Source organism: Columba livia, chromosome 1 (assembly GCF_036013475.1).
Source record: "Columba livia isolate bColLiv1 breed racing homer chromosome 1, bColLiv1.pat.W.v2, whole genome shotgun sequence".
NCBI classification, from domain to species: domain Eukaryota; kingdom Metazoa; phylum Chordata; class Aves; order Columbiformes; family Columbidae; genus Columba; species Columba livia.
Window position 1 is genome coordinate 93,801,287 of NC_088602.1, and position 26,802 is coordinate 93,828,088.

At 36.8% G+C, this 26,802-nt stretch overlaps 1 protein-coding gene across 6 annotated transcripts in view; it reads left to right on the forward strand.

The window, feature by feature from the left end:
- The window catches only part of TTC3 (tetratricopeptide repeat domain 3), a 65,275-nt gene that overhangs the window by 26,018 nt on the left and 12,455 nt on the right, over positions 1-26,802 (forward strand). For all 6 annotated transcript variants that reach the window (XM_065067687.1, XM_065067717.1, XM_065067727.1 and 3 more), the window contains 19 exons: positions 269-329; positions 2,710-2,776; positions 4,978-5,115; positions 6,091-6,171; positions 6,899-7,011; positions 9,219-9,345; positions 11,883-12,005; positions 12,202-12,303; positions 12,989-13,081; positions 13,758-13,822; positions 15,260-15,396; positions 17,597-17,911; positions 18,565-18,828; positions 19,251-19,297; positions 20,927-20,983; positions 22,321-22,397; positions 23,165-23,311; positions 23,695-24,604; positions 26,528-26,593. In XM_065067687.1, the coding sequence (XP_064923759.1) occupies positions 269-329; positions 2,710-2,776; positions 4,978-5,115; positions 6,091-6,171; positions 6,899-7,011; positions 9,219-9,345; positions 11,883-12,005; positions 12,202-12,303; positions 12,989-13,081; positions 13,758-13,822; positions 15,260-15,396; positions 17,597-17,911; positions 18,565-18,828; positions 19,251-19,297; positions 20,927-20,983; positions 22,321-22,397; positions 23,165-23,311; positions 23,695-24,604; positions 26,528-26,593 (2,990 nt within the window). The remainder of the gene's footprint in view (positions 1-268; positions 330-2,709; positions 2,777-4,977; positions 5,116-6,090; positions 6,172-6,898; positions 7,012-9,218; positions 9,346-11,882; positions 12,006-12,201; positions 12,304-12,988; positions 13,082-13,757; positions 13,823-15,259; positions 15,397-17,596; positions 17,912-18,564; positions 18,829-19,250; positions 19,298-20,926; positions 20,984-22,320; positions 22,398-23,164; positions 23,312-23,694; positions 24,605-26,527; positions 26,594-26,802) is intronic.

A 26,802-nucleotide genomic window follows, 5' to 3' on the forward strand; every position in this document is an offset into this window, starting at 1 on the left:
ATCATATCCACAGAATTTAAGATTCCTCTGTTTGAAGTATGTTTTCCCCTGTATAGGATTAATAAAAACTTACGTTACTTAATAAAATCAAATTCCTACTGTAATGCTCAGAGCTGGTTTGTTGAGAAACTTCTTGGTTGTGTTTGGTTTCCATATTGTCAGTGTTTAAGATCTATTAATTACAAAGCAAAATGTGAGTTCCGAGAGCATTTTTTTCCTTTGTTTTAGGTGATGGTCATTTTGTTTGAAATACTTTTTCTCATTACAGGCCAAAGTCATCACAACAAAGGCAGGCCAAAAAACAAACCTGCTGTCTCTGAAAAGACAAAGTAAGAAATTGTGTTTATTTTTAAATTTATTACTATTTTGCATTATTTAATGTACCACTTGAAAGTGAGTTAATGCAACTTTGACTTGCTGCTTGCTCTTTGCTTTGTTTACATTGTTCACATATTCTTTGGGAGTTAGTTCATGTTAAGATAGCCAACTGACGTTCTCAAAATCCTAGTTTTCATGAAGAGCCTGAGTTATTACTTGAAAGCTGGGTGTTTTCCAAAGCTCAGTTGAATTTTAGTAAATGAAGGCATAATTTTAATAACTGCTGTTTAAAAACTGTTGCCCAAAAGCAAGTCACACACTATACCCATAATAAAAAACATGCTACCCTTACAGCAAAAGATAATAGGAATCTTGTTCCAATTGTTACATTCAAACTTACACCACAACATAACTGAAACTCTATCTTATTTTCAAGGCCTCTTTGTACTAATTCTTCTGTGTGTACCAAATAATTTTTAAAACTTCTCTGCCTTTCATGTTCTTTGTGAGAAAAAGAGATTCGCCTGTGAGGAAAGCATTGTAAATCAGTCTCAGAATTGAATACTAGAAAAGGACTTTTACTTAAAGAGTCCTTTAGTTGTTTGTAGACTTGAATCTTCACTTAAAGCAAATCAGTGTCTAGTTTTAAGTACATAAATACTCTGAGTAGAACATGCTGAATGTCAATGAATTTTTTGATGGTTTGGGACCAAAATTAAATTAGTTGAGATAAAAAGCACAATAGATTTTATGGACAAAATGGATGCTTCCATCTATTACAACGTTTAAAACAAGGTTTAACATAAGAAATAATTATTTCCAGCCATGCTGGGGCCAACCTGCTCCAAACAGGTTTAGGGAAATTGCTGCATTTATAGGTGATTCCATTTGCCAGTGTATTTCCTCATCTAGTAGATAGTTAAGGAGTGAAGAGCTGCTACTGCTGACTTATTTCTGAGGCGACTGAGGCAAATCATGACTTCATTCTGTGTGGCCTTAAGCATTGAAGCTTTCAGTGTTTTAACCGGAACTGTGAAATCAGACAAATTAAGCTCTGACTGTACTCTTTTGCTTTTATACTTCTTTGGCTAGTGTTTTTCAGTTGTGTTTAGGATGATTAAAAACAGATGAGGGGTACAAGAAAATAAGCTGTTTATATTGAAATAGAAAAGTTTCGATTAAGTGATAATTTTTAAAGGCAGATTTTTCATGTAGAAGGGTCCAAGCCTTTAGGAAACCTGGGAGCTGCACCTGATTAGTCAAAGTGTGACACAAAGCCCTACTATCTTTTAATCTATATTTATTACGGTACAATCCTTTTGTTTTTCCATAACTCTTTTTGAATACTACTGTAGCTGAGAAAACTGAAACTTTGTCACAAGAGAGGTCATTTATGTTATTTATCTGGCTTGCCACTTTCTTGCCACTTTCTCCTTTCATTTTAAGTGGAGCAGGGGGCGAAGCATTAGAGAGAAAAACATTAGAATTCACTGTGGGAACAAATCCTCTTTAAAGTAACTCAACTATCCGCAAAATCGCTTCTCTTATATGGGTGTTTATTAGACCCATTAAAAAAAAACCCAATATTTCTCAACAAATGAGGTGCATGGTCAGTTACAATCTTATCTCTATTTCTTTAATTAGCAAGTTGCTCAGCTTCCAAAAATCTAAGGAATCCTTTGACATGGTAAAATAATTTTATCTCAGCAGATGAGTGTTTGCTTTCAAATGTGGGCCTGAACTGAATGGATGTTAGCCTTGAATAGCAAACTTAGCATTGAGGATTTAGTTTAGAGTATCAAGCAATACTTTTCATTATTCTTTCTCCATTTTCTAGTTGTGCACAGTGTTTCTGCTGAGGTGTAGTGGAAAGAAAGAGCTGGCAAGAACAACTCTGTTCCTCTTTTCTCTGCTCTCCCTGCCTCCACCATGTATAACTGCTACATGTATTTGATTTTAAGTGGTGGTTGTGCTAGGATAAAGGATCTTGTACTTGGGAAGAGTAGAGGGGGGGAAAGAAGCCTTAGCACCCATCTTATACAGCTGCATTTGGTGTAGGGAAAGTTCTCTAGTCACCTATGCTACCCCTTCATAAGCTCGACTAATCTCAGAATAAGTTAGAAAGGATAAAAGAAAACAAATTAAAAGATGGAGAAGACTCCTGCTTCCCTGGAAGCCCTCGTGATTCCCGAGCCAGAATATACGAACTATACGAGTAGCATTATAATACAGCATCACATTACTTGTTAATGTGAGTGAAAGTGTGCCGTAATAATCTAGCATGTAGGTGAGTGTGATGTGGTTGATAAAAATGCAGAAATTTGTTCCTTGAAAGTAAGATTCCGTATAAAGTACATGTACAAACTCATGCCGTTGTCCTGTTATTTGTAGAGATCACCTTGAATTGAAGACAGACTCTAAAGCCATCCAAGATAAACTCTTCTGTCCTGCGCAACAGGTAACTGGGAATTTATTAGCATACAACCTTAAGCATAAATGATTTGTCACCTTTTAGCAACGCTGTCCAGAATCTCGGTTCATTCAAAAATTTTATACTTCACACTTAGCCTGACTTTTATCAGGAGACAAAGATTATATGATTACACTGATTTATACTGCCTTGTTGCTCGTAGTCTTCTTTTTGCTTCTCCTCCTGTAAGACCTTGCACTGGATATTAGCATAACAAAACTCAGTGTAGTCACAGCATAACTCAGCTAAAAAACATTAATTAAAAACATAGCTCACTTGTATGTTCATTTGTAAGAAGAACTACGAAAATAACTGGGGATCATTCCCAAAGTTCTGACTAAACATGTTTTCCTGGGTTTTATACACACATTTGGAAATAATTGTAGAACATTATATTGAATTGCTGCTTAAAATGCTGTACAATTCATAAATTGAGAATTTTCCTTCTCAGGTCTTAGTAGTAATGGATGATGAGCATCCCAAAGCTCTTTAATGAAATCATGGGGACATACATAATTAGTTATTTCTTCTCTGTTAATTTGGGGAATTAGATACCAGAAATCTGTATTCAAAATAATTAGTTTATAAGAGAAAACTGAATTCAGAAGTTGCAGGTTCTGCCTGCACTAAGACCCTTTAATTCCTTTAAAATAGCTAGGTTTGTGAGGCTGATACATTACTAGTATCAGAAGTAACATTTTTTAGTTGGCTTAATCAGCTTCACGTGTCATGTAGCTTAACATTAAGTTAATATACATTGTTCTGTTCTATGACTATATGCTCTGACAGAATTACCTTGTATTGGTACTTCTAGGAAATTAAAATATTAATAAGTGTTAAGCTTTTTTTCATGGACTAAATTCTGTGTTTTGGTCTTTTTGGTATCTATTTGTAGTTTTCACTGTCTCTGACACTTGTTTATAACTGTCATTAGTTCATGGGTATTTTCTTCTGTTTGTCCTTTTGGGTCAGTTGAAATGGGATGAAAGCAAAGTAAGATTGAAATTCATAGATGGTCAGGAAAATACATTCAGGACTTGCATTAAATTTAGTATGTCAAAAGCTTAATGCAGTTCAAATTAATACAATTAAGCACACCATTAGAGGAATGTTAAAAAAACCCACAAAAAAACAACAGAAAACACCCACAAAAAAAAATCCAACTTCCTCAAAACTACAACAGAACCAAACAAAACCCATAAACCGAAACAACAACAAAAACAACCAAACAAAAACCAACTAAATGAATAAAAAAACCCCAAGCCAAACCAAACCAAACCAAAACCAAAAAAAACCCCACAATATGGGAACTCAAAAGTTATTATGTTCCAGAATCTTCCTGTTCTTTCAATTTCTCTCTGCCCATGACCCTGACTACAGAATTCCAGGCTGAAAATTTAACATATTGGGGAGTGGGGGGAAGGGGGAGTGGGGCACTTTAATTAGAAGCTTGTAAAGCAGGCTTACTTCATACTGAAGATTAATTCATACTGAAATGATGAAGTGGCCTACAATACACAGGTGAGTCTCCTTGTTCTTTGTTCTTTCACTTGTGATTGCAGAAGTAGGTGTTGGAGGAGCTTTTAAAATACTTGAATTCCTTTTACCCTAGCACAATGATCTGCTTCCCAAAGCTAGTTTTATTTTAGTGTTTCAAAAGATGAAGAGAGTACAAGTTCCTAATTCTGCCACTGCCGATCTTAATTTACAGTCTCACTGCTCGGAATTCCCACCGACTTCAGGAAGTATCTATAGTGAAAGGTTGATCACATAATGCATTCTGAAACCTTCTAGCATTAACTGTTATCCTGGATGGAGACAAAGTGTAGACAGAGTGAAATAGTTCTGAGGTTTTTCAAAAATGTTTGTACACAAAATGGAGTGTACAAGTGGGGAAGGGCATAAGTCTGGTGTGGGGTTTTTTAATGTGTAAGAAGGACTAAAATGATGCTTGAACTAAACTTGAAAGTTTCTGGAGGGAAAAGTATCTAAGCTTAAAACAAAAACTAGATTTTTTAAGAGATTAGCAGCAGTAGATCCATGAAAATCTTACATTTTTAGAAGTTGAATTTAAAAGGAAGTTTTATAAAAATGTACCTGATTTGCTGCTTCTAAAGTGGATTTGTGATAAAACTGAAAAAGGAAAAGATGGTTTTCTTTTGGACTTACTGTTTTCCTAAATATTTTAGGTTGATTTGACTATGTTGCTGGAAGCAGTTAAATCCCTTGTTCATGATGGTTATACAGCCTTGACAGACCAGCGGTGTCACAGTGCTGAACAAGCCTTTTCACAATTGCTGAGCATTCTGAATCCTTCAGAATTAAAGGTAAACTGAGAGGAATAACTTGGTTTATTAGAGTAATTGAAGTTTATGCTTTCATTAGCAAGCTTTATTCTTTTCTTCCACCAAAGTAGACATTATTATTGAATTGTTGCCTACAGTTGACTACAGTGCCAACTGTTTCACTGATAATGTGTGCCAAGGAGTTTACAAATGAGAACACGATAGTAGCACAGGATGTAATTTTGTGATGTTCAGCATACACGTGCATTTCTAGATGCAATCTAAAAAATATTTACCAAAATAATAAATATCGTATTTGACAAGAAACTACTAGCCATTGTCTGTTTAACCTTTTTTCATAATAATGTATAGCAAAAAGAATTTATATTCTTCAGGTCACATAATTCTTTGATGGCAAATACTGTGAAATTTTGTGTGTATGTATCTAGCCAACCAGCCATTGACCCATTTGTCATCGTTGATTTCTTTAATTATTGTACTGTAGTATTAAGTTTTGTGTGACAGTGTGTGCACATGCATTGCCATGTTTCAAGCTCCCATTTTAGTAAGGGCTGCTGCAGTGCCAACAAGGCTGTCCAAGCAAGTAACGTACCAATCCATCTGGAATTGTGACCTAGTTTGTTAGGAAGAAATTTCATGTATTTATTTAAAAAAATCTGCTCGATTTTGAACATAAAATATAGTAAAACCACACTACACCATGTTAAATCAACATAGTAAGGCTTGTAGCTGTAGCATTTCTAAACGCAGGCGTTTCAGGCTGTATCACTTAGAAATATACAGAGGTGCCAAATGACCAGCAGGAAAAGTGTAGTTAACCTTCACTTTTTATGATAATTCTAACATAAATCTGGGTAGAGGCTATGATAAGAAGGATAAGAAAAGAGTTCCTTATCTCTGTTGGAGTGAAGATCTTCAATTCACAGTAGACAGTAATCTAGTTACCAGCAAAGTGTTTTTGTGCATTCTACTACAATAATTTGACTCTATTTGCAGCAACTGAATCTTCGTATTATTAATTATGTTGTAATCATCTATGGACATGCCACTGCTCTTCTTGGAATAGGACAGCCTGAGGTATGATACTAAGCCACTATATTGCTTTTGGTCAAAATTTTTGATGAGGTCATTGGTCATCCATTTTTTTCTGTTCTTAACAGACATAAAATGAGTGGGTAAGGAAAGCTTTTGTTACATTTCAGAAAATCATACTGTTTAATATCTGAGACTTGATCTCTACTGGTTTTGGATAAATTAAGCTACCAAATAAAATTTCCTTTTAAGCTTTCAAATGAGATTCTTAAGTATTAATGAAGTATAGTAAACTATTTTTCCTCTAGTTTGTTGTAATGTGGTTATGCACTAGTCTTTCTAACACAAACATTCTGCTTCTAAAACGAGAGAAAGGGAACGCTTTTAGTTTTAGAAAACACTAAACCAGACATGTGGGTTGTTTGGGATCTTTTTGATTTCTTTTTTTATTTTTTTTTTTCTTGCAGTGTTTGAAAATATTCCGTGTCTTACAATGGATTTTAAAATGTCTGGGGGTTTGTAGCTCAGTGAGCACAATCGTTTAATTTCATTACTTCAGAGGGAGCCCATGTTTACAGAATAAGTTTCTTTTTTTAAAAAAAAGGGAGGACTTTCTCTGTGATCATAAGGTTGCTTAATTCCCTTTACTGTTCATACGACTGATCAAAGAATAGGGCATACTGACCCACTCTACTGGAGCGAAAAAAGGAGAGGAAAAATGAAAAGCTTCTGGCAAAGTATCACATGTGTTTGTCTGAACTTTATTTTGAAGGCATTGACTAAGGCTGAAGACCAGTTTAAGAAAATAATTGAACAGTACCAGGAAGAAAGATTTGGTTGTTTAGCATACTATGGAGTTGGAAAAGTATACCTCAGACAAAACAGGTTGGTATAATATAAAGCTTAAAGAATTGATATGAAAAAAAAAATAATTTGTGAAACTGTGGTATTTTGTGTTTTTCATTTATTTTTAAATAATTTTTTGTTAATCACTAAATTCATACAGTGACTGATTTATTACTATTACGACTTTGTTACTGCTAAAGATGTAATGGAAACCACTGAATTGAGCGCACTCCAGGGCACAGGGATATGACTGACCAATACCTGCCTGTAGTGGAGGAGAGCTGATAGGAGAAGGGCAAAAAACTAATAATCTCAGGGGAAAATGCACTGTAAAAAAACAACTTATCTCAACACCAGGGATGCTGGAGGGTAACCTTGGTTTTAGATAAGGCAGCTGCACCAGTGAGTCATTGGGTTCCCTGAGACAGATAAAGAATAATGTCTTCCTGAGCTGGCTGGACCAGCATGGGACAGGGGGAGTGTATATGTGGCTCAGCTGAATGTTCAGTGCAGAAGCTGGACCTGAGAGCAAAGGGCTTGAGCTGGCCTCAACCCATGTATTCCTACTGGGATTTCTTCCCAGTATCCTGATGGTAAGCATATAGTGACTGGTAATGGGAATCACATTTGCATCTATTCGACTGGGTATTGCAATTGCTATATTGTGCTTGTGTTACAATTTCAGTATATCACTGTATTGCTCTGCCTAATCAAAATCCCCCATAAAGCCTGTGGTGGGTTGACCCTGGCTGGCTGCCAGACCCTCACCCAGCTGTGCTCCCACTCCCCCTTGTCAATGGGAGAGGGGAGAAAATCAGATGAAAAAGCCCAGGGATTGAGATAAAGTCAGGGTCACTGGCTAATTACAGTCATAGGCAGAACAGACTCATCTTGAGGGAAAATAATTTATTGTCTGTTAAAATAGAGTTGGATAATTGGAAGCAAAGTAAGAAAATAAAATTATTTTCCTCCTACCCCCGGTTTATCCCAGGCTCGACTTTCCTCCCTCATTCCTGTCTCCTCTACCTCCTTCTCTCCCAAATGGCCCAGGAGGATGGGGAATGGGGTTGTGGTTAGTCCCTAACAGCTTCCTTCTGCCGCTCTTTCCTCCACACGCTGCTCCTGCTGTGTTGTGGGGCCTCTCCACCAGCTGCAGCTCTTTTGGGGCACATCCACCTGCTCGGAAGGGCTCCTGCATGGCTGGAGTGTGGATACCTGCTCCAGTGGGTCCTCCCCAGGGCCTGCAGGGAAATCTTTGCTCCGTGCCTGGAGCACCTCCTCCTTTTCTTACCTTGGTGTTTGAAGGACTGTCTCTCACCTATTTTTCCTTGCTTCTTGTCCTTTCTTACCCATATTTTCTCTGAGGTGCCATCACCTTGCCTGAGGGGCTTAGCTGTCCTCTGTGGTGCGTTTGCTGGAGCAACTGGAACAGGTTGTGTGAGGCACAGGGCAGCCCCAGATTCAGAGAGGCTGCCACTACAGCACTGGCCCCCACCCAACTTTGCCACATAAACCCAATACAATGCCAAATAAATAAGTTTGATATTACACATGACAAGGGCCTGATGTTTAATATCTAAAAGCACCTGGTCAGAGACTGTTGGACGCTGAGAGGAGATTCTTCCTACCCACTGCTGCAGCATGGCCACCCCAGGCAGAGCAGCTCCCATGTATAACACTACCTGAACTCGTAAAATACAAGTACAGGTAGCAGTGTGCTGTACCTACTCGCTGGCTGGTCAGGGTTGAAGGTCACTAGTGAACATACATGCGCTGTCACTTTCTAGATTGACAGGCCCACACATGTTCCTGGCTGCCTCGAATATAAGTGGAAGCCCTCAGTCTGCCTCATGTCTGTGCCTGGACTCTGGGCCCCTCAACCAGGTTGTCTTACTGGCCATATACTGAGGAGTCCTTAAACAGATAACCTAGTGAACCAGCTGCTCTTTCATTCCACATTCTCTACACTTACAATTTTGTTTTCCTTGGTTCATAAAATGAATCATGTAACTATTTCAGGCCATGTAGAAGTTATTTGTGTATGGTTGTCAAGCATTGGAACAAGCTGTCCAGGGAAGTGGTGGAGTCACCATCCCTGGGGGTATTTAAAAGACACGTAGATGAGGTTCTCAGGGACATGGTTTAGTACCAGAGTTAGGTTATGGTTGGACTTGATGATCCTGAGGGTCTCTTCCAACCAAAATAATTCTGTGATCTCAACATGTTGTATCCCTTTCAAACTTCAGATTTTCAGATGCGCTTGACCAGTTCATGAAATCACAAACAATGATTAATCACAGGATTGTACCTGGAGTATTAACTTGGCCCACAACATCTCAGGTTATTGAAGAAACACGAACAGAGAAATTACAGGTATGTTAAAAAAAAAAAAAAAAGGCATAAAAACCTTGTTTTGTCAACTGGCCTTTAAAAAAAAAAAAAATTTGTCATCCTCCTCCCTGCCTCCTCATTGTCAAGGCCAAAGAAGGATTAGGGGCTAAAGGGAGGTGTCAGCCTGAAGCAGCCAGTGCAAGCGCTGCTGCTTAATCTCTAGTGTTGTCAGGCCCAAGGCATGGATTTTGTAGAGGAGGACTCAACTTGCGATGATAAATTCGAACACCTGGGAAGCATCCTGTTTATAGCACAAAGGTGGAAGCTCTGTGTCAGGCTCTATGCATGGGTATTTCTATGTAATAATATGGTTCCAATCTGTTGTTTCATAATGGGTTAAATTCTTAGTTGCACATTACCAAACTTTAAGTAGATGTGAATACTATACACAACGTAATGCTAGAGAGAACTGTTTAAAAATTTGAATTAGCAAAACTGTGAAGTTGAAAATTTCAGCAGTGATGCTGTATTAAAAATGAATAGGAGAGCTTGACCTTGTAGTTATTGGTAGATGTGGTGGGAGTTGTATGGTAAAATTCCTTGTTTGACTTGAAAACTCTGACTTTTGATTCTGACACTACAGATTGCTTTCTCACACTGAACAGCTTTCTTAAAATTATTATTATTGCTATTGTTTTTAAACGATAATTGACTCACTGTTATTTGTGAAGGGTTTTTGGTTAAACCATGCTGTGAGAGGTATGGTGTATGAGCTGCTCTGCATGGAAGCAGTTTGACACAGTAGAATATGCTAGGTTATTCGGTGTGGGAACTTGGCTATACTATGCTGACCTGTTCTGTTTCTGGTAGAAGCAGCTGTGCTGTTGTTTCTTAAACCAAAGCTGACCTAAAGATTTCTCATAGATCCCCAGCTGACGCCACTATAGCCTGGTGTTGCAAATGGAATTTTTTTACACAGCTTTGATTCACCAGCAATTTAGGATTTGTTAATACTTCAAGGTAGATTACAAGGTTAGGCTCTAAAATTACTAATTGCACTCGAATCACTCTGTTAAACTGGCTGATGATTAATGAAATTTGTTAGAATCAATCAAAACAGCGACTTAGTTAAAGATTCATAAATGGCAAGGTTCACACTAAACTTACAGCTGGGTTTTCATAACTGAAAACACACATAAAGGGCTAAATTAAAGCATACACAGACAAACAGGCAAAACAGTTTTAAAATTAGATCACACACACTCACAAAGGGTAACCTGTGATTAAAGTTTCCCTTTCATGAGTTTTATAAATTACCCACTTTTATGGGTCAACATTCATCGACAGATGATCGTCAAACTGTGTAAAATTAGGTCTTTGGTTCCTTGTGAAATTGTCAGTAGATGATCATTGAATCTTCACGAAATTGGCCCTGAAGAGGTGTCCCGGTCAGGGGGAGTTATGGACTCGGAGCCTGCTGCGATCCAGGAGAGCTCCAAGGGCCTCACTTTAGGATCGCTATTTATAGAGTTACAAGGTGATTGACTTTGGTCAGTATTTTTCCATTCTGGCCACAACTTCACCAGGCAGCCCTGGGCAATGACCCAGTTTGTAGAGGTTTCAGGTGCAATCAGGGGGCACCTAATTGTCCCAACTCACTCTCTGGTCAAGACATGAACAATGTTGGCCTGCCCTGTGATGACCAGGTGCGGAGTGATTAATTGTCCCAACTCACTGTGCCCTTCGATCAAGACAAGCCCATTTATCCCCTCAGCAGGCACATAATGGTGGCCTGGCTAATGATCAGGAGATGAGGAATCCCTGTTCGTTTCTACTTCCTGTGCTTATGATCACAGCAAGAACACTCGTAACAGGATGTTGGCTTATTCTTGAGATCTCCAGGTGGCCCCTGTGGTCTGTACCGCCACACTGGCCACAGCAATACATCGGTGGTTCGGGACTCCTGGAGAGCATACTGCAAATATCTGAAAAGCTGTAACTGGTAGTTTTTATTAATCTGGGCTAAATGCCAACACTGTGGGACTTGAACTGACTTTCCAGAAAGCCACTGAAATATTTTTACCTCAGATGCTCTTCTGGGAGATCTCACTAGATCCAGTGCAGGGCCGGGTCTGAGCTGTCCCTGGGAATGTACTTGATCCTGTATGCAGATCCCAGGTGAGGCACCCCTGAAATGCTGGGAGATGATGAAAATGAGCGGGCACTCCATTTTTGTCATGTCTGAGTAATCTGGCTCATCATTTTGACAGTGGAAAACGTACTATATTCTTATGTATTTGGAATTGGTCAGCAGGTAAAACATTGGTTCAAGATAAACCTGCATGCAGTGAAGCTATAAGTACTTAGCTGACAGCAGTTCAAATGAGCTTTTGAATATTTTGCCGTAAAAGGACAGTCTTCTGTAGCTTTCACTAGAAAAGAGTTGTTCTTTTGGTATTGGTCCTCTGCTGTTCAGAAAGAGATGTGTGTTTCATTGCAGTTCCCTAGAATTTTGTAAGCAGATATTGAATCTTTTTGTGGTTTCTGTGCAATTTATGATATCATTTTATGTTTCTCAGTTGACTTTAAGGAATTGTATTGAGGAATGCAAGTTCCCTCCAGAACCAGATGCAATTTGTCGATATCAGCAATGCCATGGCCACTCCAAAATCCAAATATATTTTACAGACCCAGACTTTAAGGTAAATTTTTGGTTTAAAAGGGTTTGGGAAATAAAATTTCATGTTTACATGTTTTCTCCCACTTTCAGATTAAAGGGCTATCTGGAACACACCATCTTATCCTGTCTACTGTTAAGTTGTGCAGTGTTTTCTAGTTGTTTGTTTTATTTTTTATTTTTTTTTAAGATGTTAAATTAATATTATTTCTCAACATTAGGGTTTTATACGTATTACTTGCTGTCAGCAATGTAGAGTGGAGTTTCATATCAGCTGTTGGAAAAAGTTGAAAACAACAAACTACAGTGATAAAAATGACAAGGTAAGAGCTGTGTCAGACAATAAGCATTTTATTTTTCCTTATTTTAGTCAAGATTTTATCATTCCTTTAGTTTCTGATAAGTGTAGTGCTAGAGCCTGATGTTCCACCGGCATAACAACAGCAGGAGGAGAGACAGGGAAGAGGAGTCTTGTGCTAAATTGTCTACACATGTGAGTTTGGGCAAAGCTTGCTGTTATCTACAGAAGAAGGGTCTGTCTGTATGAAGGCTTAATATGGTTAGCCTGTTTGTCTTACATCATTTATGTCTTCCCATATGGAAGTTTTATTCCTTCTACAGCCTTATTGTTGAACCAACATTTTGATGTTAAACGTGTCTAAAGGAACTTCACAAAATACAATGTTGGCAGACAGTATAAAATGAAGTGAAATCCGGGCAGAATGTGAACTCATAAAAGAGTATTCTTAAAGTTAACCCTTGAACGTGAAGTTGGAAGAGAAGGGGCTTTGCTACAGCTTTGGGAATAACAGGTATATGCCACAGATGGAGGATCCTTTCGATTTGCAGTCCTTGCCAAGTCATCTGTCACTTGCTTTCCTCCTCCAGTATGAGTGCTAGCTTTAGTTATCTTGGTCACCTTCAATTTAAGAATCTGTAGTCTGTATAAGAACAGAGATTTGATATGAATGTAAATGTCTTTGTTGTCTGTATTATCTTCTCTTACAGGATTTTCTTCAAGAATTGTGTTTTACTCCTGATTGTACAGGCCTTATTTCAAAAATAGTTATTTTCAGTTCTTCTGGTCTGGTAAAATGTGAAGTAAGTAAATGTTCATACAAAATATGAAAATAATCTTTAAAATATTTACTCTGGTAAAGGAGGTAAAGTGAAGATGAGAACGTAACTGCAAATGCATAAGTAATATGCCATCTTAAGTACAGAATCTGTGCATTATTTAGGAATATTAATTACCTGCTCTCTTCTTTGTTGTTCTTCTGGTGATGCAGGTTAGAGATGTCATGGATGGGAACTGGAGCTTTGTTTTATATTTAGCTTGTGCATCATGAGAGGAACTGTTAGTTTAATTCAGAGCTAATCTAGCTAAATGAAGTAATTGTATTGGAAGGGTGCTCTTACCCTCTACAGAGGCACAGGAAGATGGATACTTCTTCCCCAAGCAGTATTGATCTGTGAGAAACACTGAAAAAGGATTAAAGTTTGCTTTCTGCTCACTGGTAAAACAAAACAGCCTCCAGTTCTTCCTCACTTTGTGCTACCTCTCAACCCGTCTTTTCTGCCAATAGAGAAGTATTGCTATATACCAAGCTGTAGCAGTAAAAGGTAATTTTAGGTAGACCTTCATGAGGCTTATGTAGGCTACATTATCTCTTTCATAGTATTACTTTCCAAAGCATCAAATATTCCTGGGTTTTGAGTACAGCAATGTTCCATTGTAACCCCAGTGTAATTAATATGATGTCACTTATTTTGGTAGTTTGAACAAAAAATCACAAAAGCCAAGGAACCACCAAGAGCCAGTATTAAACAGAAATGTTCAAGGTAAGCTCTCTACTGTTTAAAACTAAGTTGAATCAAGTTGAGGACAAAACAGTTTTCTCCAAGATTGCTTTTCATACCTTTTTAAGAATTTCTGAAATACTACAAATTATTTGGAAAGCTATTTTTGCCCTTTGCTGCAGATAAACAAAGAAGTCTGATAAAATATGTAATGATCCAATTATAAAAGTATAATATTTAAATTTATTTGTTAAAGAAGATACAGAGCTACAGATTTATAATGAGCACAGGAGGGCATTAATTGCTGAATAAATTGCTGAATATTCAGCAATATGCTGAGGGCATATTGCTGAATAAATTATTGGTAGCTCTCTAGTGCTCATACAGTTCTTTAAAAACAACATCTTCAGTTTGGCCACAGGAATCTGTTTTCAGATACACAGGATATGAGTTGGGACAAATCTGATTCCCCCCACCTTTGTATTGAGGGGTAAATTGTCCATTGCACCATTGACTTCTCAGCAATTTGGACCAATAATTTTTGAATATAAATTGCTGCAGTCATCTTTAAGTCTTCATTCCTGAAACCTGATTTCACTGTGAAATCTGTGGACAGGGAAGTAACATGTTGTTTAGGGAAAGTGAGATTTGAAGGCTGCGTGCAGAACTTGAGGACTGTTTCCTTTCTTTTGCTTTCCATACACATCTTTCATTTTTGCTAGGATACTAAGCAATTGGAATGCTGAAAGAATGGGTGTCTGTTACTATTCTTAATGGGTTGAGTGTGTTAATTACACTCAACTTCCACTGCATGCGTATCTAGAATGGAGTACCACCTCTGTTTTCAGTCTTGAGACTGCAAGCATCGTTCTATTCCTTCCCCTTGCTGGAGGGAAGAAACTTGGCAAGATTTTTAGCTGGATGGGAGAGGTATGGGAGAGGTATCGCTGTGTGGCATAAGCTAAACACCACAGCTTTTACTATCTAACTAACTTTTTGTGAATGTTTAAAAAGTGTAAGTAAAAACTATACGTAATGAAGTTACTTCTGCTGTTGATGCACGTACATTTGACGTAACGGAGTTTATACTTTTTGGTCAAGTAAGGCTATAAATAATTAGGAATCATGCTAAGGGGATGAACAAAATTCATTTTTAAAAGTTATAAATTAAGAAAAAAAACTGATAGTATTTAAATTAATCCCAATTCAGACATCATTAATGGGAATAAAAATGATTGCATCCTGAGGATATTCTTACACTTACATGCTTGATCTTTATAAAACTTCTATGATGTTTTGTGGTCTCTTAACTTCTAAAGGAAAAGTAGCTTTATTGTGTTTGTACTTTTCAGCATAATACTTTATAGTAGAATGGAGCTTATAGCTAATGTAAGATGCGAAAAATAACTGAGATGTGCCTAACACCTTTGGCAATTTCTCTCAGCTAATCTTAGGCTTACTGCTTAATTGCTTTTTCAGTCTTAGGAAGTTAAAAATGAAAGAAGAAAAAAAACTACGAAGAAAAGGTGCACGAGAAGAGGCACGGAATTCTGCTAAAAAGAAAATAGAAGAAAACCATATGGGAAATGAACCGTCTCAATACAGTGATCACAGTGGTATGTGGAAGTACAGATTGCTGTTCTAAATTATCACAAGGTAGCATAATTAGCTTTCTAAATGTCCTAAGTCAAATTATAGCAGACTACTGATATTGAATATAATGCCCCCATTAAAGATTTGCATTTTTACATAAAGTTACTTTTATTTCAGTTCTGGTTTTAATTTCTAAATGTAAGATGTTAGTGTATGGTTAAGTTCCTTGTAGAAAACCTTTATTCTTGCTTCATTGGCTCATGAAGAAGCAGCCTGAAGAGGGCACAGGCTGAAATTTCAAGTTAATCTATTTAAACGTGGTTTCAGAAAAAATGCTATGCCCAACAAGTTAGGACACTGCTGTAGGGGGGTGGGGGAAAGTACTGCATCTCAGGTAAAAAAATAACAATATCCTTACTGCAGAAACTGCAGTGAGTTGAAATGTATATTTCAGAGGATTGGGGGGAAATAAAATACATCACCCTGCAAGTATGTAGCCCGTTAATGCTTCAGCTTTTTTGTTCCATTTATGCTGGTCTGCAGCATTCTGTATTTCAGAGGTGTGAACTACCACTGCATTTTGTATTAGGGCAAGCTACAGGGCAAAGAAAAACGGGTGATTTAAAAAAAAAAAAAAAAAGAATTCTCTGTATTATTAACTTTAAAGTAGCACTCACATTAATTTCCTTGTAGAATTGCATATTAAATACTTTGAGGGCACTTTTTCATCCCATACATGCCGCACTTGGAATTCTTGAAGAGCCCCGTTGCCTGTTTGGTGGCATATCCTGGCACTTCCTCTTTAAAAAGCTCTTGGGTGCTCATCTTTTTAATTCTTTTTCTTAACCATTTTGTTTGAGAGCAGTCCCGTCCATTAACACCGTAGATTACTACTTTTGCTTCCCAGTGGTTTTCTAAAATCACTTTCAGTTGACGTTGTTTGCTTTATTTTCCTATGGCTTATCTTTAGTTCTGGTCCTTGCATCCAGTGCAGGTCACTCAGTTACATGCCTGTGACCTGACTGTCCTAAATGCCCCTAAAACTTCTAAGAACAAAAAATGCCTGTCGTACACTCCGAAGTATTGTGGGTAGAAGCTGGGACACTGACGCAGGAGTATGTCAGTGCCAAGCAACTTAACACAGTTCTGCAAAAAATCTGTGTGTTGGTGTCAGCCAACCTTTTTTATTTGTCCTGAGTTAATTCTGTAATAAAATTGAAACCTTGCATATCTTTGAAGACAAGCTGTTACCCCATTTTTTCACTTGGGGAAATTTCATTATGAAGTGTTAAAAAAATAAATATCTAATTTAATCTCCCAAGCTGTCAGAGAGGTTGAGAGGCCAATTTCAGGACACCGCTAGATCACAAAGAGGTTTGGTTTTGTTCTTAGCAGCCATAACTACCTTTAAATAAGAACAAATCTGCTTCTAAATTGGAGAGGGGTGCAAGTGACAGGAGCACTTGTTTGCACATTTGTAAGATACGGAGGTTTTTAAGGCAGGCTCCTGCAGGATAAACACAAGCACAGCTTATACCTGTACAGTTCATTGAGTCTGTTAGTATGCTGGCAACTGTTTGCATTACAATGCTTAGTTATTCTAGGCGTAATAAGTTGTGATTTATTTTTGAAAAATTCTTTTCAGATCTACATCGTTTGACTGTAGTTACTGTCAGTTAAGCTCTGGAAGTGGCATTCTGTACATACGTGGTGTTGAAGCATGACAGCTGAGGGCTGATATGAGCCAGTAATCTTTTTCACTCTTCTACAAAGAACCAGAGCAGGGTCAGGGCAAAGATTTGCTGTTAGGTGTGTGCTCGAGCATTCAGAAGCCTTTGCTCTGGGAGCTGGTGCTCGGGGGAGTTCTGTCTCCACATCAGGGCTCGTGTGCAGCCCACACAGGTCAATCTGTACAGACAATTGTTTGAAGCTACTACTACTACTGACAGGTATTTTTTTTTCTTTCTGAAATCTAGTTAAGTTGCCACGGATTGTTTCTTTGTGTAAACCAAATTAAAAAAAAAAAAAAGTTGTGTCAAATTCATAACGCTAAGGCTAGTTTATATGGAAAGTTATATGTTTTGTAATATTCAGTGTCATGATAAAGCAAATAATTAAAATACCGCTTAGTCTAAATTATCTGTGCTTTGAAGTTGATGTCTTTCATTGTGGTAAACAGACATGAAATCTTGTTTTGTTTGGGTTTTTTTGATCTTTTTATAGGTTATATTCAGGATTTGTATGCTGGTGACCGGGTCCTGCAGCATATCAGTCGAAATGCTGAGCGAATAAAAACAGCTGTTCATGATGCTTCCAGACTATTAAAAGAATTACTTTCGTGGTTTGTAATCAGTGAGGAGGATTACATGTCATATTCCAAAACTTGCAGCATGTCACATGAAGTGATGGAGCAGCTCATCAGTTACTTAATTCAAGAAAAAAACAGAGTAAAAACACGAAGTTTTATCCACGTGCTGAGTGAGCTGGAAGAAGTGGATCCCAAATTACACAAGTGGCTGAAACATCTTAACAACTTGGGTAGGCTATGTGTTTTACGTAATAGCAGAAGACCTTAGCCTGTTGTAACTTTTCAGTTTATAGATGAAAAGATAACCTCTCTATTTTTCCAGTCTTGCTTTCTTAATTTTAAATGGTAAAGTAAAACTTTCCTCTTTTTCATTTACTTGATCCTTAGCCAGGATTTCTAGAGAAGAAAGTATGACCATTGGTAACACAGGAACAACCTCTCTTGTCTCTGCAAGTAAAGCATTCTAATGTGGGCAGGGCTTTGTGGGTGTAGGAGAGAGATAATTGAACAGATTTATTTTAATGTCTTTAAATTCCAGAATAAGCTTAAATGATTATATTTGTATAAATAATAAGGTACTAAAACCTTGGACAAGATTTGGGTTCTTAATTCTATTCTGTTGCATCTGCATCCTTTAGGGAATTTATGTAGATTTATTATACAAATAATAATTTGATGTTGACTAAGAGTAAAATTTATATCAACCCCAGTTATAATTTTTGTTTCCATTTTCAAGATACGAAAGGTTTTATGTGATCTATTTCAGTTACTGTATATTTAATTTCTAGAACAAACTGTTCCTCTTTGGAGAGGAATATCACACTGTAAGCACTAAAACTCTGAAGCTGGAATGGAATGTTGCTTTTTTTTTCATCTCGTTTAGGTCTGACAGCTACAAAGAACTTTATTCTTCAATATGGACAATTTTTAAAAGAGCTTGACCTTTCTATTTTCATCAGACTTTGGAATGAGAAGTATGGTAGTAAATTTGACTATGTGACTACTAGTTGTGAAGATGAAGAAATTCGTGATTATTTCTTAAAACCACCCCTAGAGAAAACCCGTTGTTTTATATGGCTGTTAGAAGACAACAGAGAAGGTTTTCCATTTCTTCATCAAGCTTTAGATGAATTCTTTGATAAAATGGGTAAGTATGCAAAGCTCATCATTCTTAGAAGTATTGCATGTTGTCTGTTTGACACATGTGATGAGTTCTGTAAAAGGCTGAAACCTCAGCAAACTACGAACCGCCTCATTACATGGGATCTTCTGTGACCAGTGCTTAAAAGGCAAGATGGCCTCAAAAGTCAGGCCACCCTTTTTTAGGTTACGTTCTGCTGTTTTGTTTCACGTGCTGCAACGAGCAAAATCAGTATTTAACAAACAAAATAAGTATTTAACTTTCAGTTTAAGCACAAAGATTCTGCAGCCACAGTCTCTGAGATGCTTTGGTGGTGTTTGATAAAGGATTATAATAACTATTACTATAATTTCGTAGCTCACAATTATAAGTTACATAAAATATTACTGTTTCTGTTTATGGATGCAACTTTATTATCTTTTCAATAGATGACCCTACTATTATATTAAAGAAGCAGGGAAATGAAAATATATCGGTAAGTGAACTGAATGGCTCTTTGGTATAAGCTCAGAAACAAATGTGGGTGTGGTGTTTTAAAAATGTGCAAAAGTGAGTAGAGAGCTGTGTCTCTTCATTTATTTTACATCATCATCCTTCAGACCTGATTAGCAATCTACTCTTTTGTTCTGTCTTCTCCCCCTACCCCTCCCTTTTCTTAAAGCATTTGGAGACTGCATACCATTGTTCCTAAACTCCCATCAGTAAAATACTTGTTTAGGGTTTTCTTTCGGTTAAAACACGAAGATACCTTTTAGGTTATGAGAATTTCAAGGATGCAGATGAGAAGGGTACACACATGTGCGATATTGCCTCTTTTGGATAGGGAAAATAAGGCAAAAAAGGTGTGTGGAAATAGCATTTACATATTACTTGATAACAGCAGTTTGGTGTTAACCTTAAAAATGTGTTTCTAAAAGTATCATCGGGGAATTAAAAGGAAAAAAAAAGTGCCCGATTTACAGAGAGACTCTTACTAACTGCTGTATCTGTGTATTTACTATGACAACTGAACTTGAGCTGTGATTCTTCCTTGAGTGTGCTTGACTTGAACCTGCATAATTTTGGACACTAATTGTACTGTGTGTTTTACCGTCCAAAGCAATGAATGGGAAGGTAGCGTAACCCAGCTTTACCTACATTGTAAGGCTAGGATTATGACATTTGTTCCCCCAGCAAGGAAAGTAAAATGGGTTAGGCGTATTTTGCATTTATTCATTAAAATAAATAGATGCTTCTAAGATTCAACCCATAAGTCTTAAACTGTACATCATTCTGAATCACTTTTTGATTAGTATCTTAATTAAAATCCATTCTAATTGGTAGAAGTATATTATGTATTTCAGTTAATTATGTGTTTGAAGCACTCTCATTTAAAATTATTCTAGCCTGCAGTTAAATTTATCTGGTCAAAGCCAAGATTTACTTTTGATACAAAATAAATCTTTACTGTTAACTAATTAATACACATCTTAATAAGACGTGAAATCCTTTGCTTTTTCATTTCATGAAGTGGAAATCCAAGAATGACATGAAAGCCATTACAATAAAACTACTTCTATTTCAGTGTTAGTTCTATCCTAAAATACACTGTTAAGTTACTGTTAGTAGTGTTATGTCAATCTATAATCACAGTCCTATTAAAAAGCAAAGATGCATGTTAGTTCCTTCGTCATTGCATATAGTAAATGTTTTGGTCCCTTCAGTTTTCTGACAGTTCTGTTTGCTTCTTATTCCCCAAATGAAACTGGTGTGGGGGGTTTCACAGATGCTTAAATATGCAATTTCAGCTGTTACTAAGGAGTAAGCATCTGAAATACTAAAATGACAGAACATACTGTTTTTAAAAATCAGTGTTCTATGCATTTAAAGAGGTAAATGGTGAAAAGGAACAAAATGGATAAAGTCTTGCAAAGCTCTGCTGCTTTTTGTGTTTTCCAGCGTGAGTGAAGAGTGCAAAGATTGTGTGCTTAACCTTGTAATTCTTGCTGGCCAAAACAGAATGTGAATTTTAATATGAAACTTTTATACACTGGTTTTGGAAATGCATCATAATTTTATTCTAATAATAAAAAACCCCACAGTGACTTTATTTTTTCTGTTTCAGACTAATGGTATCAAAGTCAAAAACAAAAACAGGAAGAAAAACTCAAAAGACTCGAGGGTTGGTAACTTTTTAGCTCCTTACTACAAACAGGTTTTTTAGAACTGCTGGCATTCAGATGTATAGAGGCTGTTTTCTTAAATTCCTTATGGAGACTCATTCTTGAAGTAGTTTTTCCTGAAGTAAAATACTACTGTTAAGATGCAATTAATACAGTTTTGTTTGGTTAAAATATGGATTTGTCAGTATAAAATGTATTTCTATACTTGGAAAAAAGAGTTTGGCTCTGACTGGATAACAATATGTTCAATCTATTCACTATCTTCATCCTGAATAACTGTTTTGATCTTAATTTCCCATATGGAAGAACGAAAAAAACCACCTGTGAATACAGCACACTAACTGCGCTAAGTAATTAATACATTATGCTCCATTTCCTTTTGCACTGACAAATAGCAAATTTGGAGAAGGACACTTTATCAGTCATTTTGAGAAAGAAAAATGTGTCCTTACACCTCATGAAATAGATCTGAAATGGCGTCTTTAACTGCCTTTTCTGATAATTTTATGGGTGTATCAGTGATGGAAGATGCAAGCCATTTGTTGCCATGTTATTAGTTGTCCAGTATTTTATAGATTTTGCTAGGAATAATGTACTACCTGAAACTTATACTGTCTTTTGTCCTGCTTTTGTAGGATTTTGCTTTATTGAAATCTCCAGATAAAATCTTCTTTATTTCTTCTGTGCCCCCAACTTTTTGTAGTTTTACTAGAATTTCAAGAGTAAATTTAGGATTTTTCCTGTTCTTATGAGCCAGGTTTTTCTTTTTCTAGCTTGGATACATTTATACAAGTCTGTCTGTTTCTAAAATTATTAGACAATAAAAATTAAAAGACAACTAAAACATTAGTAATAGTGAACATAATATTAAAACCATGTGGAACCAGGGATGGCTCAGACTTATTTGTAATGGAATTATTAAAGCTTGAAGGCTCTCAAACATATAGGAAGAGATTCCTAGAAAGTCCATGGAAGGAAGTGATACAAAATGTGAACAAAATGAAGCTGTAATGTTTGTTTATTAATTCAAACTCCATGAAAAATCAGGCATGTCTAGGATTTTGATGAGATTGGTAAAAAAAGAGGGAGGCTGCGCTGAACATCCCAGTTTCTTTTTCCAGAATAAGTTCCGAAGAAGGAATTAATATTTTTAAATTAGGAAGTTTCTTGATGTGACTTAGTACTGATAACAGTACTTAAAAGTGTTGCAGTTCATAATATGGCATCTGAACAAGATAAAGTTATATGAAGGTTCAGTGTAAATAAGTTGCTCGTAGTCTTTACATTTTGCATATACTTTTGTGAGATTGAAAAATAATAATCTGTTTTTAATTAGTCTGTTTTAGTATTATCTAGTGGAGTAAGTACAGCAGCATGGGAAGAAGATGAGATACGTATAGAAGAAAATACTTTGTAAGTACCATCACGCATCTTTGCTTTTATTGGCCAAACTCCGAAGTGCTTTGCAGATACTGGAGAGGACAGGAGTCTTAGAAACACCAAGTCTGGCTTAACATTAAGTGTTTCTGCTATACGCTTGTGTAGAGCCATTACTTCTCTGCTTCCGGGACAGGCGTAAGAGGTATTAGAATTTTGAAGCTCTTACCAATGTAGCAGGTAACCAAACAGGTGTCAGGCTGCAGCCCAGTACATCTTCTAGGCCAAAAGCTATTCTTTCAAGTGAGATCGATCTTGCTCTGTGTTCCATTTTAATGTAGCAAGAAATTACTTGATAAGTTTCTACATACTCCATTGGTCACAGCTGAACTTTGTCATCTGTGCCGTATCAAGAAGGTTGTGATGTTGAGTCAATCTGTAGTGTATTGCTCAGAATTTGTGTTAATCAAGAGTCAAGCTCTTACAAGAATTTGTAAATTTTGCTCTTGCTTATAGATGTGAAAGCTACTAGGCAAGAGCTTGGCCTTACTACGATTATGATTATTATTAGCTAGTGGCAGGTCAACTAATAAGTTTAACTGTTAAGTATTTTGGGGATACTGTTTATTCTGCTCATCAAAAAAAAGTTTGCTATTGAGGTATACTTTTAGCACTATGTGGTTACCATACAGTATAATGTTTTTAGTATATGTGAAAAATGCAATTATTTTCAGTGACAAGAATTGTTGTTGATATGCAATATTTATTTCTTTCCTCTCTCTTTTTTTTTTTTAATGCTACAGAGATTTTACAAATCCTTATGAACCATTTGTAATCCCAGAATATCTTCAGAGTCAACTAGAGGAATTTGAAGCTCTCTGTGACATATCAAATAGTTATCAAAGACTTTTGGATAATAACCCAGCTCAAACCTGTGAGAGCTTATATGAGTATGTATACATTTCTGCGCTTAGCACTTTAAAAGGTTTAATATTACTTCATAGTTTTTATAATGTAATAAGGCCAGAATTTGAGTCCTGGTGGTCTGGTACATGTAGCTATGTACATAAAGCTATGAAATAGTTTTGAAAAGCTTTTGAAAAGCTTTGAAATAGTTGCATGTTTTTAGTAAGGTGTGGACAAGCAAGAGTATTACAGAAGATTTTTATGCTTAGTTAGAACACCATCTTCCAAATGATTGTTCTTCAGTAGTTGTAGAAGCTGTTTGCTTTTAAGTATTATTGTGAAAATATAACATGTGAAGTACAATTTTAGAATTACATGAAAAACCTTTGATGAATAATGACAACTCTTTTTTTTTTTTTGTTTAAAGATATTTTTCTCAAATCTTGGAAGAACATGGCCCTATGGAAATCGATAATAAATTACTAATTGGGGAATATGAACATTTCCCTGAAGAAACTCGAAAGATTGTAGAAGATGAAGGCGGTCTGAAATCTTTTCTTCTGAAATCCCTTCGTTTCATTATGGTGGATAATCTTGTTGGATTAAAAAAGCATGCAATTCTTCTTAAAGAAAATACAAACAGAAATGAGCCTGGATATAACAAAGAAGAAAACAGTCTAGCCTGTAATGTGCAAGAAGATTCTTCCCAGAAAAAGCTACAGTTAAATCCAGCTGCTAAGGAATTCAAACCACTGTCTTATCCTCAGCAACCCCCTATATCAACACCTAACGACTTAACAGTAACAGGTTATGAGACTCCACAATATTTGCCCTGGTCTCTTCCTACTTCATGTAAATTGGTGCATTCCTTGCATAGTCAGGGTATTAATGCCACAGAAAATGAGTCATTGTTTTCAGACCTTGTACTAACGTGCTTTGATTCTGAAAATCCTGGTATATTTTTGCCTCGGACTTCCTGGGGTTGTCAGTATGAAAGAATATTGCCAGTGCATTCTCAAATGCCTCACATGTCAAATGTTGCCAAGCAACCTACTTGTGTTTATGCTGATCGTAAAGCTCATCAGGATAATGATGAATCTGCAGCTTCAGACAGAAAATACAACTTCAGCAGCCTTATACCAACTGAAACACCAATGTATGAACACCCTCCGTGCCAGCCGGAGAACTCAGATAATGCATTTTATGAAGACAAATTTGGTGTTGCAAATAGTACAAATGAAGCTGAATGTGGTATACAGGTTATTAAGGTGGAAAAAGAAAGCAGAGACATACATCTAATGAAGAACAATCCTCATACAAGAATGGTAGCTGTTCAGGTAAGAAATTCAGGTGGAACCGTTATTTGAGTGCTCTTAGGTGACAAATGAGAGTGTTGAGTACTGGAAAGTGCAATTCCTTTTTGAATGATTTCTTTGTGACTTCCCAAAGGGTCAAATGTTGTGTTGAGATTCAAGAGCAAATATTCAAGTAATACTTCCAGCCACCTAAATGTAAGGAAGCTTAAAAGTAGTATTTAGCATTCTCTAGGACTTATCTTCCAAAGAAAAGGCCACAAGTTGGAAGATAGATACTCAGGTGTTTGTTAGACTGGGAACTTCCTTAGAACTTTCAGTTTAAGTTGCTGAAACTTTCTACAACAACTCTTGTTTTTCATTTGTAATTTTTTAAGAGATGATCACTGAATTTTGTTCTGCCTGAAGTTTTCACAGATCTTTTGACCCAGGATCAGCAGAGGGAAATGGTGCGCATCATTTTAAACTTCACTTTAGATGCCGAGGAAAGTCTTTCTGTGCCATCTTTTTTTCTTTTTTAATTAGTTGAATTATTTTTTTTTTAACTTTCAGTATATTTTAGCCTTTAGATAGTTTGCACACTCCAACAATTGCTGGCTGATGCTTCTCTTGTGGTCTTAAAGTGGTAACTGAGCTGTAGGGTGTGTTCAGGGAGACACTCCCTCACATTTCCCTCCTGAAGTAAAAAACCAACCTCATAGTTTAGTGCTGCAGGCAGAGGGGTGTTGCTGAACACCCTGCAAGGCGCAGGGCACGCAGCTGATCAGCGAGGGGCTGGAGCCTTCACTCTGTAACGGTACCCCAGAGTTAGATCAGCACGTACCACTTGTGAAGACACACTTCAAGTGACAGAGGAAGACAAGGGTCACATCCACATTTGTTACAGAAACAGTTTTGGGTTAGGATGGTGGCTTCTAGGGGTTACAGGTACGGCAGTTTCACACATGCGTTTATGAGAGTTATCGAACATGCTAGAGGGAAGAGTTCCTCATCTTAACTTGTTTCTTGTCATTAAGGGAGGAATAGCTGCTTATAGCTGTAAGATAAATAGGTGTCTCTATTATTGCTTTCTAAATTAAGAAAATGTTAACTTTTAATTTTTTTTTTCAAACTTGTTTTGTATACAAAACTTTGCTTTAAATCTTTCCTGGGCAGTTGCTGAGAGTTAGTTTCCCATCAGTCTTGGCAGATGAATTTTGTTACTAGGCTGACTGGGCTTTTAAAATGAGATTTCTGTAACATGTTCAACAAAGAGATAACAGGAGAGGCAACAGTTTTCAATTTAGTGAATTCTGGTTAGCAGAGATCAAAAGATCTCTAAGGAACAAATACATTTCTGTTTGCTAAAGCAGGGTAGAGCAAGGCATTTAACATTACCTAGCTATGATTTTTAGTAGCCTATTAGAATGGCAACATGATAAACTGGATCTTGAATATGTTGCGTGATTAGATTTTAAACTTCAGTTCTTTCAGCAGGTCCTTGATGGGTGGCACTGGAGGAAGAACAGGCAGGGAGTCTGAAGGTCGCTGAGTCCAGCTCCTTCTAAGTACAGGCACTTGGGTAGCAGATCCTGGGTTTAGGAGGAGACAACACAGCTCCTCAGTGAGCTGCCAGATGCTGGTTTTGCAAGTCTTAAGTTCTCAGACATTGAGAGCACAGCTGTGTGTTTTAAAGACTCAGAGAACTGTTCTCAGTATAAATACTTCATGGTCAATTAAACTAGGGAGAGATCATGACCAAAAAAAAGGCTTTTCAGTATAGATTGAAGTCCTTTTCAGAAACACTTGCATAGTGTCTTCGTATATTGTAGGCAAACCTACTTCATCATGAAGTTGGATTTGTAAAATATAGGTTTAGGTGCAAAAGATCCAAAACAGAGCTGACCTAGCAGTTGCGTGTATAAACTGGAAAGCTTTTTAATCAACTAATGATTCTTTCTATTCTAGGTAAATCATGAAGTAGCTGATAGGGAAACTAATACCTTGCCTTTTCACCCATTTGAAATGCAACAAGTAAGTTACCTATGTATTTGTTTCTATTTCTCATGAAGAAGGTTAAGGAATACTCCAAAATTTAATAGTGAAAAGACAAAGATTCCCTGAAAATGACATGTTTTAACAGATTTTTTTATTTTGGTTTGTTTGGTGGTGTGTGTGTGTGTGGTTGGTTTTGGGGGTTGTTTTGGGTTCTTCTTCCCCGCTTCACTTTGGACTCTATACTA